We start from the raw sequence: 13,290 nt of genomic DNA, 5'->3' as shown, positions 1-13,290 counted from the left end.
TCGCCTGGCTGGTGGATGCCTGTCTTTCCTGAGTCCTCCCAAACCTTGGCCAGTTCTAGAGAATCTTTGGGGGGGGGGGGGGGTGATTTTGAGTCTTTCTTGGGACTAGGCATTGTTCCTCCAGGAAATGACCCAAAGTCTCTCCTCAGAGCAAAACGGACACCCTCGAACTAAGTGGAAACCTCTCCCCCACTCTCTCCCCTGACTACCCCCCAGGACGAGGCCGGCACCCTAGGGCTGAAAGAGGCCTGCCTGGGGATTCCAGACGTGCTCTGTGCCCCGGGTGAAGGGTTTGGCAGGCCTGCCCATCTTCTGCCCTCCTAGGCCCTCCAGCCTGTCCCACACCTCTTACGGGCCCCTTCCCACCGGCGGAGGGGCGCGGGCCTCTTGCGGGGGAACTGGCCTCCCCGCCCCCACGCCAGCGGCCGCCCTCCCTGGCAGGACAGCGGGATCCTGCAGCTGTCAGGGGAGGGGCGGCGGGCGCTGATGTCAGGAGGGATACAAATAGTGCAGACGGCTAAGAGGCCCTGTCTTCCCTGGACGCATCCACTCTCCAGCCGGCCGCCGCCCGCCGCCCCTTCCGTGCCGCCCAGCCTCGCCCGCGCCGCCACCATGAGCCAGGCCTACTCGTCCAGCCAGCGCGTGTCCTCCTACCGCCGCACCTTCGGCGGGGCCGGGGGCTTCCCACACGTCTCCCCGCTAAGCTCGCCCGTGTTCCCGCGCGCGGGCTTCGGCACCAAGGGCTCCTCGAGCTCGGTGACGTCCCGCGTGTACCAGATGTCGCGCACGTCGGGCGGGGCCGGGGGCCTGGGGGCGCTGCGGGCCAGCCGGCTGGGGTCGGCCCGCGCGCCCTCCTCCTACGGCGCGGGCGAGCTGCTGGACTTCTCGCTGGCCGACGCCGTGAACCAGGAGTTCCTGACCACGCGCACCAACGAGAAGGTGGAGCTGCAGGAGCTCAACGACCGCTTCGCCAACTACATCGAGAAGGTGCGCTTCCTGGAGCAGCAGAACGCGGCGCTCGCCGCCGAGGTGAACCGGCTCAAGGGCCGCGAACCGACGCGGGTCGCCGAGATCTACGAGGAGGAGCTGCGCGAGCTGCGGCGCCAGGTGGAGGTGCTCACCAACCAGCGCGCCCGCGTGGACGTCGAGCGTGACAACCTGCTGGACGACCTGCAGCGGCTCAAGGCCAAGTGAGGACCCAGCGCTCCCAGAACCCCCTTTCTGTGGGCTGGGCGCGGGAGGCGAGGCCACGGGGCTGGGGCGCAGCTGTCAGGGCCTGCCTTCCCCCAGGGCGCCAGCGACACTCTCTTACCCGCCGCGGGGAGAGAGTCATCTACCGGTGTCCCCCGAGGGGAGATGGACTCCGGGTCTCTCCCTCATGCTCTCACTCTGCAAGGGAGGAGTTTTCTTGGGGACATCACGGGGTGGAAATGGGAGACCTGGGCCCTGTGGACAGCCCCCTTAAAAGCATCTTAAGATGCCAGGGTGGTGTCGATGGGGGACAGGCAGATGAGCGGAGGGAGGAGGCCCCGGTACAGTCGCGGGGTGGGAGGGGAGGGGGTTGATAGGAGACAAGGAAAATCTGGGGCAAGCTGTGAAGGGCAGGGGGTGGGGAGTCTAAGTGGTAGCTCTCGGCTCCTCTGTGGTCTGCCCTGGGGGAGGTGGGTAGAGAGCAGATCTTGGTCTCTAGGCCAGGCTGAGGCTGTGCCATTCCACAAAGGGAATGGATAAGCTAGAGGAAAGAGGAGGGAGCTAGCCACAGCCCCCAGAAAGCTTGGAGGGCCTGATGGTGGACTTCACCAGGCTTCCAGTAGGAAAAGGCAACAAGAATAGAGCAAGTACTCGTGGGTCCTGCTTCTGACAGCCCAAGTGAGCAGAATCACTGTCCTACCACCCGGGTCGCAAACAATAATTGAGCACCTACGTGGGCCAGACTGGGGCTGTGAAGCAGGAACATAGAGGTGGATAGAATAGACACAGTTCCTAATCCCAGGGAGGTCACAATCTGGTGGGGACATAGACTTCCGGGGTGTGGCTCTGGGGAAGAAATTGGGCCACTTCCTGTCCCCTCCCTGGGTGGGCAGGGCCTCTTGTCTCTACCCTATAGGCAGGCCTCCTCCTGGTGTCCTGAGCCCTACTCCCTGGGCAGCCCCCACCTGGCCATCCCCACGGCCAGTTTTATCCCCACCAACTGTCTCTTTCCGTCTGTCTGTTCTGGCCAGGCTGCAAGAGGAGATTCAGTTGAAAGAAGAAGCAGAGAACAATTTGGCTGCCTTCCGAGCGGTGAGCCCTCTTTGGTCCCCCAGCAGGTTTACCCCTCTGACCCTGGGTGGCCCTTGGTCTCCCCCTGCCCTGCCTGGGTTATCAGTGACCCTCTCCCTCTTGCTTGACCACTCTTAGGACGTGGATGCGGCTACTCTAGCTCGAATTGACCTGGAGCGCAGGATTGAATCTCTCAACGAGGAAATTGCATTCCTTAAGAAAGTGCATGAAGAGGTATGCCTTCAGCCTTCCTCCTAAGGGTCCTTAGTGAGAACAGCTGGAAAGGGGGAGGAGCCATGCAAGGCTCTGGGAACCGGGGTGTGAGGGTGCCGTGTGGGTGGGGCCTGGTAGAGTACTGAGGCCCGGCTGTGCCCTGCAGGAGATCCGAGAGCTACAGGCTCAACTTCAGGAGCAGCAGGTACAGGTGGAGATGGACATGTCCAAGCCGGACCTCACCGCAGCCCTCAGGGACATCCGGGCTCAGTATGAGACCATTGCGGCTAAGAACATCTCAGAAGCTGAGGAATGGTACAAGTCCAAGGTGGGCAACCTGGCCCAGGGGCCTGGCCCCTCTGTCCCCCTCCATCCCTGTTTGGAGGTGCTTCCTGTGGCTCTCTCCGTGGGGAGGAGGGTGAGCCAGGGTCTGCAGGCTCCCTTGCCATCCCTTAACCTGCGTCCTGCAGCCTCCTCATCTCAGTACCCCTCCCTGCCCTCAGGTGTCCGACCTGACCCAGGCAGCCAACAAAAACAACGACGCATTGCGCCAGGCCAAGCAGGAGATGATGGAGTACCGACACCAGATCCAGTCCTACACCTGTGAGATCGACGCCCTCAAGGGCACTGTGAGTGCCTGCCCACTTTGCCCGGCCCGCTCCTTCTGGCCCACAGCTCACACTCTCACTCCGTGACCTTGGTTCCCATCACACACCCTCTCTGGGCCTCTGGCTCTTCACATCTCTCACAGGGGTGAAAACAGACAGGTGGATTCTCAGTTGAACTCTCAGGAATCAGGGGTCTCCTAGATGGGGGTGGTGGAGAGAAAAGACATGGATGCTTCCTTTTATCGCTTCTATTCTCTGGGTTTCCAGAGAAGACTTCACTTGAGTTCAGGGTTCCCTAGCTCAGAAGAGTGTGCCAACTCCCGGAACTTACCATCTGGGGTGGCGCCCCAGCCCCAGGGCTGTGTCTCTCCCCACCCTGGGCCCCTCATGCCCACCCCTCCATGCCTCTCCTTGACCTGGGTGTCGCTGTCCTGCAGAATGATTCGCTGATGAGGCAGATGCGCGAGATGGAAGACCGCTTTGCTAGTGAGGCCAGCGGTTACCAGGACAACATTGCGCGTCTGGAGGAAGAGATCCGGCACCTCAAGGATGAGATGGCCCGCCACCTGCGCGAGTACCAGGACCTGCTCAATGTCAAGATGGCCCTGGATGTGGAGATTGCCACCTACCGGAAGCTGCTGGAGGGCGAGGAAAGCCGGTGAGGGGCTGGTGGTGGGATTCTGAGGAGTGCCCAGGGGCCCATTCCTGCCCCCAGGGGTGGGAGGGGAGAGGGGTTCAGGATCACGTTAGCAAGATCTGGAAATAATTTTATACAAGAGGCCACCACACCATTAATTGCAGAGAATTAACCAAGGCCACCTGGGTAAAAAGTGATTTAATTAATAGCTTCTATAAAAAGAGAAAAAGAAGTATTCCCTCATCCACCTTCAGAATTAAGAGCAGCGATATAAAACCATGTTCAGCAACCAGTCATAAAATATTCCTGCCAGTCAAGGGATAGATGAAAGCAGAGTGGGGAATGATGAGGAAGGAGAGGGAGGGGGCAGATAGGGACAAAGAGAGAGCCCCGGACACAGGCTAAGAAGGAGGGGGCAGAGACTCGTGCCCAAGGATGCACACACACACACACACACACAAGCTCACGGGAAAAGATAGCATGACATGCTCAGAACGACTCACTTCTAGATACTGAAAATGACATATGACTAGAAGACAATGCAAGGGAACTTTTCTGGGGTGTTGGAAATGTTCTGTATCTTGATTTAGACTGGTAGTTACGTTGATGTAGACACTGATCAAAACTCACTGAATTGCATCCTGAAGATCTGTGCATTTCACTGTAGGTAAACCTAACCTCACTTTAAAACAGGTCAATTACTCAAAAAAAAAAATTTGATGCTTATTGATACTCATAAAAACAGTAATATCTAAAGTTTAAAATAATCAGTAGGCATGTTTAAATACAGACCTGCACATGAAGAGAGGTCAGATTTCATAGAATTACATGTACATATAATGACCTTTTAAGCTCGAGATGTGTTGTATTTTCCCTGCACTAGGCATAAATGGGGATGGCGTTTACCCTGGAACTAGCCCTCCCATGGGTGGGCCAGAGGTTCCCAGCCTGGCTGGAGGGTAGGCATACGTGATGGATGTGGCCTACAGCTGTTATTGATATACTCTGCGGTGCCTGAAGAAGGAGATCCTGGTGAACTAGAGAGGGCAGGGGGGTCGGGAGTACTGATGTCAGGCCAGCAGGTCAGAGATGGAAGGGGACAGCTCCCAGAAGGGACAGTTCCTGGGACAGCTGGACTTGCCCTTTGACCCCGTGCCCTTAGCAGTGTGAAAGTGGGGGTGTTAGGGTCAGTGGGACAGGGACAGCTGACAGTGGCATTTAGTGAGGACCAGGGCAGGCTTTGATGGGTGGTCACAGGGAGAGATAGAGGGCCCTAACCCTTCGGGGGCTTGATCTCTCCCCTTTCAGGATCAACCTCCCCATCCAGACCTTCTCTGCTCTCAACTTCCGAGGTGAGTGCATGTTGGCAGGTGGATGCTGGGGTGGCAGGGGGCAGGAGTCCAGCATGGGCACTGCCCGAGGCCAGCCAGGGACGGGGGGTGGAACCGTGGGGACGGGGCTGGGAACTGGGAAAGAGAAAGGCGGCTGCTGCAGGTAGGTGGGGAAGTTTAGGTAGGGGCACCTTCTAACAGAGAGAGCTTTTTATTTTATTTCATGGTATTATATTATATTGACCATGTCCTCTGCGCCTTCTGGGATTATTGAACATCGGCAAACAGCTTTTATTCCCAATATACCCAAACTCTGAGGGTACCAGGGGTGTCCTTGGGGGTCTGGCAGCAGAAGCATCTAGAGGCACACACCCTGGGCTACAAGGCACCCACCAGCCATTGTTTGGCAAATTGCCAAGCACCCCCCACCACCCCCACCCCGCAGCTGCTTGTTGAACACATCCAGTTTGCTGGAGCAAGATGTTGGATGCACGTTTAAAAAAAAAAAAAATGAAGCCAAACCTTAGCAAAGCCAAACAATTAAAAGAACGAGCTCCTAGGGCATTCTGCCATTCTGCCATTAATATTATGCAGATCAAGTGGCTTTCCAACCCCAGAGAGCAGAAAAACATGCTATAATGATACATTAGGAAAGCAAGTCGGAGTCCTTGGCAGTGTCGCCTTTCCTAGATCAAACCTTTTTTGTCTTCGATGTTCATTTCCATTGGGAAAAATACACGCTGGGCTCCGCCGAGTTACAACGTTCATCACAGGCTGGTTGCTCGCTGAGGTGATTCATGAACACCAAACTCACAATATTCAGGACCTAAATTTGACCCGCCCTATAAAACTCAGAACGTCTTTTTTCGGTAGTTTATGCAGACACCCAAGTGTGAGCCTTGCAGTTGAAACCGCTTAATGCTTTTTCAAATCAATGGCTGTGTGGCCCTGGTAGTGCGTTGTTGTTAGGGTTTCACGGTGAAGAAACTGAGGCATAGAGAGGCAAGGGACTGGCCGCCAGCACAGTGAATCAGTAACTGACTCCTGTCTGTCTCTCATTAAGACATGGTTTACTCATCTGGACTCTTTTTTTTTTTTTTTAAAGATTTATTTATTTATTTTAGAGAGAGAGAAAGGGCAGGGGGCAGGGGCGGAGGGAGAGAGAGTCTTAAGCAGGCTCCGCGTTGAGCATGGAGCCTGATGTGGGGCTCAAGCTCATGACCCTGAGATCACGACCTGAGCCGAAACCCAGAGTTGGATGCTTCACCGACTGTGCCACCCAGGCGCCCCTCATCTGGACTCTTAAAGGGGACTGGGTACCATGAGGTCCTCCAAAACTGTATCTTGGGACTGGGTTTGGGGTTCTGTCAGGGTACAAATTCATGCAAGGCTGTGTTGGACCCCGGGGGTGGAGAGGGAGTGAAGAAGTATGTGAGGAATGGGAACGTTGGGTGGCCTGGGGCCTCAGGGGTCCCCCACTCTCCTGAATCAGCTCATAGCTGGAGCACGTCTACTGCCTCCTGAGCCCATCTCAGCCATGGGACTGGCCTCAGTGTCTGTAGAGCCACCTGCTAGGTGCTGGGCTTAAGGGCAGGTTATAAAGTCTTGCTGAAAAAGTAATAGGCCCATCTTGAGGGGGTAGGAGTCTTCTGGGAGATCACCCCATGGGACCAGGGATGGACTCCCAGTCCCTGGAGTGGCCCAGGCTGAGTGTGTGGATGGATCTCTTACAGAAACAAGCCCGGAGCAAAGGGGTTCTGAGGTCCATACCAAGAAGACGGTGATGATCAAGACCATCGAGACCCGGGATGGGGAGGTGAGCCATCTGCCTGGTTCCCTTAGCCTGCTGGGGGCTCTGCGGTATGTCTGTGAGGCTGTCAGCCAGGTGCCTTCCGCCAGCTGTGCTGGTTCAAGGCCCTGCCTGGAGGGAGAGGGGGTCCTGCTACACTGGAGTGGGCGGGCGGGGGGGACAACCCAGGGCTGGGGCTCCATTCTCCTGCCAGCACTGTTTTGGACTGGGCTTCTCTTCCTTCCCAGGTTGTTAGTGAGGCCACACAGCAGCAACACGAGGTGCTCTAAAGCCAGAGACCCCTCTGCCACCAGAGACCATCCTTGCCCCTGTCCTCACTGCCTCCTGAAGCCAGCCTCCTTCTATCCCAGGGCACCACACCCAGCCACAGTGCTCCCCTCACAGCCTCTGACCCCTGCTCACCGACCACCACGCGTGGCCCCCACAGGGGCCATGGCCCACCCCTGCCCAGGCACAGGCAGCCCCACCCATGTGAGTCCTGGATGTTGGAAATGAGTGAGCCTGGCTCCTAGCTGCAGAGCGAGCATGGAACCAGGAGAGAGCAGTCCCCTCCCACCTCGGTGACCTCAGGCCCTAGCCTCTGCCTTTGGAGAGGGCCCCAGAGCAGGGCGTTGGGACCCCACAGGATCAGGATGGAACCTATAGACCTCCCCACTCCCTACTCCCTAGCCTGGGTCAGAGAGACAGGGCAGCCTCCCCAGCAAGCCGGGCAGGTGACTGGAAGACTAGCCCCTGTGGGAATGGGGGCTTGAAATGGACCCCATGGCCCCTACCTTCCCCAGGGTGGGCTTAGAAAGCAGGGGCTGCAAGAGGGAACCCCAGAAGGTGCCAGATGTGGGAGCAGGAGATTCAGAAGGAGAGAGGGTGGACGAGATGCTGGAGAGGAGAGGAGAGGAGAGAGGCAGAGAGTGGTCTCAGGCAGGGGGAGGGGTGCCCCCCTCCGTGCCTGCCCCTCCCCTGCAGCAGGGGCTCTGGACAGAAACAATAAAAAGAGAAGTACTAGCCTAGCACGTCCCTGGATGTGTTGATTGCCTGGTCGTCTCCGGGGGCCCCTTGAGATGGACTATGTGCTGGCTTCCTTCCCACTCAGACCATCCCCCGGGGCCTCTCACCCCTCCTGTTCCCAGAACCTCCCAGCCTCGCTGTGTGTATGTGGCCTATGGTGGGGATGGGTGGGCAGGGGGCTTTTGTTAGGGAGCTTTGAATATCTCCTGTTAGGCCCCAATTCCTGGAATGCCTCCCTGGGGCCCCCTACCCCAGCTTCAGACCATCAGGCCGCAGGGACAGCACCTGCTGTTCTTTCTGACAGACACAGACGGGCTCTGAAGTAGGGCTCTCCTATTCCCTTCCCCAAAGCAGCTCACAGCCCCCTCCCATTAAATCTGCCTGAGCACCTTCTATGGACAAGGGTCGATTCAGGAAAAATAACAATGTTAAGAAAAATAGAAAGTTCTATATTGTTTTTGGAGAAGAAGACTCAAACACTCTAAAGATATCACTTCATCCTACGTTAACCTAGACTTTCAATGCGATGCAATCTCAAGGAAAATACCAAAGGGAAATTTGGGGAGAATTTGGTAAGTATAGGTGAATGTAGGACATATGAAAAAAAATGAGGAAATCCTGGAACAAAGTATTAACACAGGTATGTGAAAGGTTTCTGTGGGGAACGTTTAATATAGAAGTATAGGCTTGGGGGCCATTGGGTAGCTATGAGGGGACAGGAGTGAAGCCTGTCTCTTTTCAGTCCTTCCAAAAAATATATTCCACTTGGGTCTAAGATTTAGGAAGCTTGATGGATCCATATAGGCTTCGGCCTTCAAGTTAGTCCTCACAGATTTAAGAGATTACTCTTTAAAGGAGAGAAAAAGAGGGTAGGGATCACAAACATGGTAAATTCAGACAGTCTGTGGGGGGAAAAAAAAAAGAATCCAAAACCTAATAGGGCTTTAGTCTTAAGTTCCCTAGTCTGACATTCCTAACTGGCTTTTTCCAGAAACTTCCAAAGCCTTTCTGATGTCTCTTTATCCCTCTCCTTGGATGCTACCCTTGCTCACAAATTGCCCCTTCCCTCTGGATTAAGCAGCTCCTCCCTATAAGAAAGCACCCTTCTCTGTGGTATTCTTCAGCTTTCCCTGGGGAGCATCATGGGCACACCCGGGGTCCCCTCCCTCTGCCACTGGTGACCCGTGGTCATTTCTTTCCCCCTAGCGCCCTAGTGGGATGAACGCTGCAAACCTCAGAACTACCCCCAATCAACCCGTAGTGGAATTCCAAGTGAAATTAGAAGTAGCATTTGCAGTGTCTTCACCCTGGGATATAGGAGGAGGGATGGGTGAGGGGCTTACTCCTGAGCCTGGTGGGGGCCCTGGAACCTGAGCTAGTCTCTCTGTGAGAGAAATGCTTGCGTGAGGCTGGGCTCGGGTGGATAAGAGGTGGTGTACGTATCTGTGAGTAATTTCAGGAGCCTCTCAGCAATTTCTTCTTTCCCTTAAATGAGTACGCTCGCTCATCTACCCCATAAAGGATAAAGGGACACATAGGTCAGGGAAGGTCTTAGAGACATCCCTACCCTCCAAAAAAGCTTAGGTGTAGACTAGTCACTAAAGTGGAAAGAATCTAGAAATCTTAGACTCTCAGAGTCAGATGGCAAGTCCCCCAGGGAGTGACGCCCACAACCCAGAAGTCGCCTCCCCAGGCTCGCCCTAACATTTTGATGAGCAGTCATCAAGCTCTGCTTGAATGTCTGGTGTCGGAGAACGCACTACCTCCTGACTTCTTGGAGCTGGGGATAGCTCTGTCAGTCAGAAAGCCCTCCTCCTCAGCACACTTCGGTCTCTTGTGACTACTACCCACTTGTTCAGAGAAGAGAGGAGGCTCAGACCCACCCTGTGTCCCCAGTGGGGAAGCATTCTCTGAGCAGAGCCTTCCTGGGACTAGAAGTCCTCTGGTTCTCGGGGTGCCTGGCTGGCTCGGTTGGTAGAGCATATCTGCCTCTTGATCTTGGGGTTGTGAGTTCAAGCCTCACATTGGGTATAGAGATTACTTAACAATAAAATCTTTCAAAAAACAAAACCGGGGCGCCTGGGTGGCTCAGTTGTTAAGCGTCAGCCTTCGGCTCAGGTCGTGATCCCAGGGTCCTGGGCTCGAGCCCTACATCGGGCTCCCTGCTCCGCGGGAAGCCTGTTTCTCCCTCTCCCATTCCCCCTGCTTGTGTTCCCTCTCTCGCTGTCTCTCTCTGTCAAATAAATAAATAAAATCTTTAAAAAAAAATAAAAACAAAACAAAAAAAATCCCTAAGTAGAAGTCCTCTAGTTCTAAGTCCTCTGCTTTGCCTATCTCCTTGGGAGCTGGACAGTGAGGCAGGCACTCTAGGGCAGGGGACATGGTTATGGTGCTCCCAAAGAGTGGACAAAATAAGCCAAAAAAGATCTGGGCTCCATGTGGTCGTACACATGCACCCCATCACCTCCCTGGCAAAACCTCTCCCTGTTCCTTGGGACACTCTGGTGTCTTCTCCTCTAAGACTCTGAACATCATGAAGAAAGAAGAGAGCTCATGGAGGGCTGACTCGCTTCTCACTGGACCCAGGGGACCCATTTCTAGACCAACTCAGACCCCACCTGAGGAGTGAGGTAGGAAGGACTGTGGAGGCATATGTGTCCCTAAGCCAGGAAATCAGTCCTGCCTTCTCTGTCCACTCTGACTTCCCTCCTCCCCCTACCTCTGAGACCTTACCACACATCCACTCACCCCTCCCTCTTCCTCCTCTCACCTGCTTGCCCAGGACACTTACGCAAATCCGTCAATGACCTCTGGTTCAGGACCCGAATGCCAGCCAACAAAGGGGAAGGTTTTCATCGTTTTACTCACACTGGTTCCCTGGTGCCCGGGAGAGTGCTTGCTCTATAGAAGGTGCTCATTAAATATTTAACTACTTGTTGAATGAATACCCACTGAGCACTTTTATTTACTTTTCTCTAAATTAAATATTTACTGGGAAGGCTGATAGCCCCCACTTCATTCACTGATCCAACCAACATTTACTGACCTCTGACCATGTGCCAGGTGCATGCTGCATCATTATGACCCGCAGGAAACTCCCCACAGCCCAGAGAGGTGGGCTGAACTGCCAAGGTCACACAGCATTATCTGTGGTAGAAGAAGACCAGGCCCCAGGCTCAGTGGCCTCTGGAGTCCAGATATCTTTCCATGACACCACAGGCTTGTGATCGCGAGGCAGGGCAGACTGGCAGCACAAAGCCAGCCCGGCGCCAGGCCGCAGGGCACTATGGGGCCCATTCTGAGGGACAGATGAACGCCTTGCAGCCAGCCAGCTGCCCTGGGTGGCGGGCCTGGCCAGAGCCGGATGGCTTCTGAGGGTCACAGCTAGTGCGGGCTCTTCCAGGAGAGGGCGCCAGCGACTCGCACGGCCAGCGCCCTCTCTCCCCAGGCCCACACACCGCTGAGCACACACATCAATGGATGTCCCCATTCCAGACACTCGGCCAGGAGATACACAAGCCATGTTCCAGGCCCTGTGCCAGGCCTTTTAAATAGTTAATATTCATTTTAATATTTAATATAATAATTTAAAGCCATCACAACAACCTAAGTCAGATCATGTAATTCCTCTGCTCAAAATCCTCCAAGATGACTTCCCGTTTTCACTAGGAATAAAAGTGCCATGGCCTACACAATGCTAGGCTATCTGGCCTGTGCGACCCATCTGACCTCATGTCTCTACCCTCCCCACCACTCCCGCCAGCCCCACTGGCCCCCTGGTTCTTCTCAGAGCCTACCGGGCACATTCCCCCCTCTGCCTGAAGCAGTCCTATCCAGACATCTGTACCATTTGCTTCCTCAGTCCTTTAAGATTGGCTCAGTCATTCCCAGTGAGGATCCAAACCACCCTATTAGAAAGTACAAGCCCCACCACGCTCCCATTTCCCTTGCCCTGCTCCGTTTTTCCCACAGGGGCAGGAATCCTTGTCTATTTTGTTCACTGCTACATCCCTACTGCCTAGAACAGTGGCGGGCACAGAGGAGGAACTCAAAATGTTTGTTGAATGAATGAAGAAACCCTGAGTTGAGCTACCCCATTTTATAGATGAAGAGACTGAAGCTTAATGATGTTAAGTGACTTGCTCAAGACCACACAGTTCATGTATTCAACCAACCAACCAACCAAGTTTTATAGACCACCTACTGCATGCATTCTGAGAAAATTGTTGAGGTCCAGTGCTAGATGGCTTTGGGTTATTGTTTTTTATTTATTTATTTATTTATTTATTTATTTATTTATTTATTTATTTAGATTTTATTTATTTATTTGCGAGAGAGAGAATGAGAGAGAGAGAGCACATGAGAGGGGGGACTGTCAGAGGGAGAAGCAGACTCCCTGACGAGCAGGGAGCCCGATGCGGGACTCGATCCAGGGACTCCAGGATCATGACCTGAGCCGAAGGCAGTTGCTTAACCAACTGAGCCACCCAGGCACCCCGGGGTTATTGTTTTTTAAAATAGTCTCAGGGCACCTGGGTGGCTTAGTCGGTTGGGTGTCGGATTCTTGGTTTTGGCTCAGGTCATGATCTCAGGGTCCTGAGATCGAGCTCTGCCTCAGGTTCCATGCTCAGCAGGGAGTGTGCTTGAAGATTCTCACTTTTTGCCCTCCCCAACTCACGTGTGCACACGCTCTCTCTTTTAAATAAATAAATAAATCTTAAAAAAATTAAAAAACAGAATAGTCTCTTCCTTTGTTCTTGATGTTCCATCTGCTTGCAAAGCCTTTCCCCATATTTTTACCTTTTAGAATTACATTCATGTGTAAAACTTCAATTTATCATCAGTGGTTGCCAGGGGTTGGTGGAGGGGGTGTGGTTGACCACAAAGGGGATGTTCAGGCAAATATTTGGGATGATGTTCTGTATGGTCCTGAGGTAGAAGATACATGATTCTCTGCATTTGTCAAAACCTGAAGAACTGAACAGTACAAAGAGTAAGTTTGAATGCATGCAAACAATAAAGAAATTTCATTCCTCAAGGCTTTTAATCCCCGTGGACATAATTCAGTGCTTCAGTGGTCTCTTCTGTACCCTCTGCATTCACACACACAAGCATACTTTGACTCTGGTCTCTGCGAGTGAGGGTGGGGGATGAGGTGACATTGAGAGTATCTTTCTCCATCTCGGGATGACTCAGGGCTCCTCCTTTGGCTCCTCTCTGCCTTCCCAGGCTTCACCCCTCGGGGCTCAAGGTCAGGCTTAGGTCTCTCACCTGAACTTTTGTTTAGCTTTTTATTTTGAGATAAATGTAGATTCACATGGGGTTATAAGAAACAATACAGCTTTCCCCAATGGTTCCATCTTGCGTAACTACAGTACAATATCACAACCAGCAAATTGCCATTAGTCCATCCACCTTCTTGAG

At 53.9% G+C, this 13,290-nt stretch overlaps 1 protein-coding gene across 1 annotated transcript; it reads left to right on the top strand.

The window, feature by feature from the left end:
* Nucleotides 1–516: 516 nt before the first annotated feature.
* DES (desmin) lies at nt 517–7,868 on the top strand. The gene is made up of 9 exons (XM_035007067.1): nt 517–1,190; nt 2,223–2,283; nt 2,401–2,496; nt 2,642–2,803; nt 2,979–3,104; nt 3,521–3,741; nt 5,029–5,072; nt 6,785–6,867; nt 7,089–7,868. Exons 1-9 carry the CDS (start codon nt 613–615, stop codon nt 7,128–7,130), a joined length of 1,413 nt encoding a protein of 470 aa, XP_034862958.1. The 5' UTR covers nt 517–612; the 3' UTR covers nt 7,131–7,868.
* Nucleotides 7,869–13,290: the final 5,422 nt, after the last annotated feature.

Source organism: Mirounga leonina, unplaced genomic scaffold (assembly GCF_011800145.1).
Source record: "Mirounga leonina isolate KUSES-001 unplaced genomic scaffold, KU_Mleo_1.0 Mir_151, whole genome shotgun sequence".
Taxonomy (NCBI): domain Eukaryota; kingdom Metazoa; phylum Chordata; class Mammalia; order Carnivora; family Phocidae; genus Mirounga; species Mirounga leonina.
The sequence above is the reverse complement of the archived record's forward strand: the minus strand, read 5'-3'. Positions and strand labels throughout refer to the sequence as shown.

Bases quoted from the DNA above. Each gene is read 5' to 3' on its own strand.
- DES (XM_035007067.1), top strand. From the start codon at position 613: ATGAGCCAGGCCTACTCGTCCAGCCAGCGCGTGTCCTCCTACCGCCGC. The intron at 2,284-2,400 runs GTGAGCCCTCTT...GACCACTCTTAG, and splicing joins ATTTGGCTGCCTTCCGAGCG to GACGTGGATGCGGCTACTCT. The intron at 6,868-7,088 runs GTGAGCCATCTG...CTTCCTTCCCAG, and splicing joins TCGAGACCCGGGATGGGGAG to GTTGTTAGTGAGGCCACACA.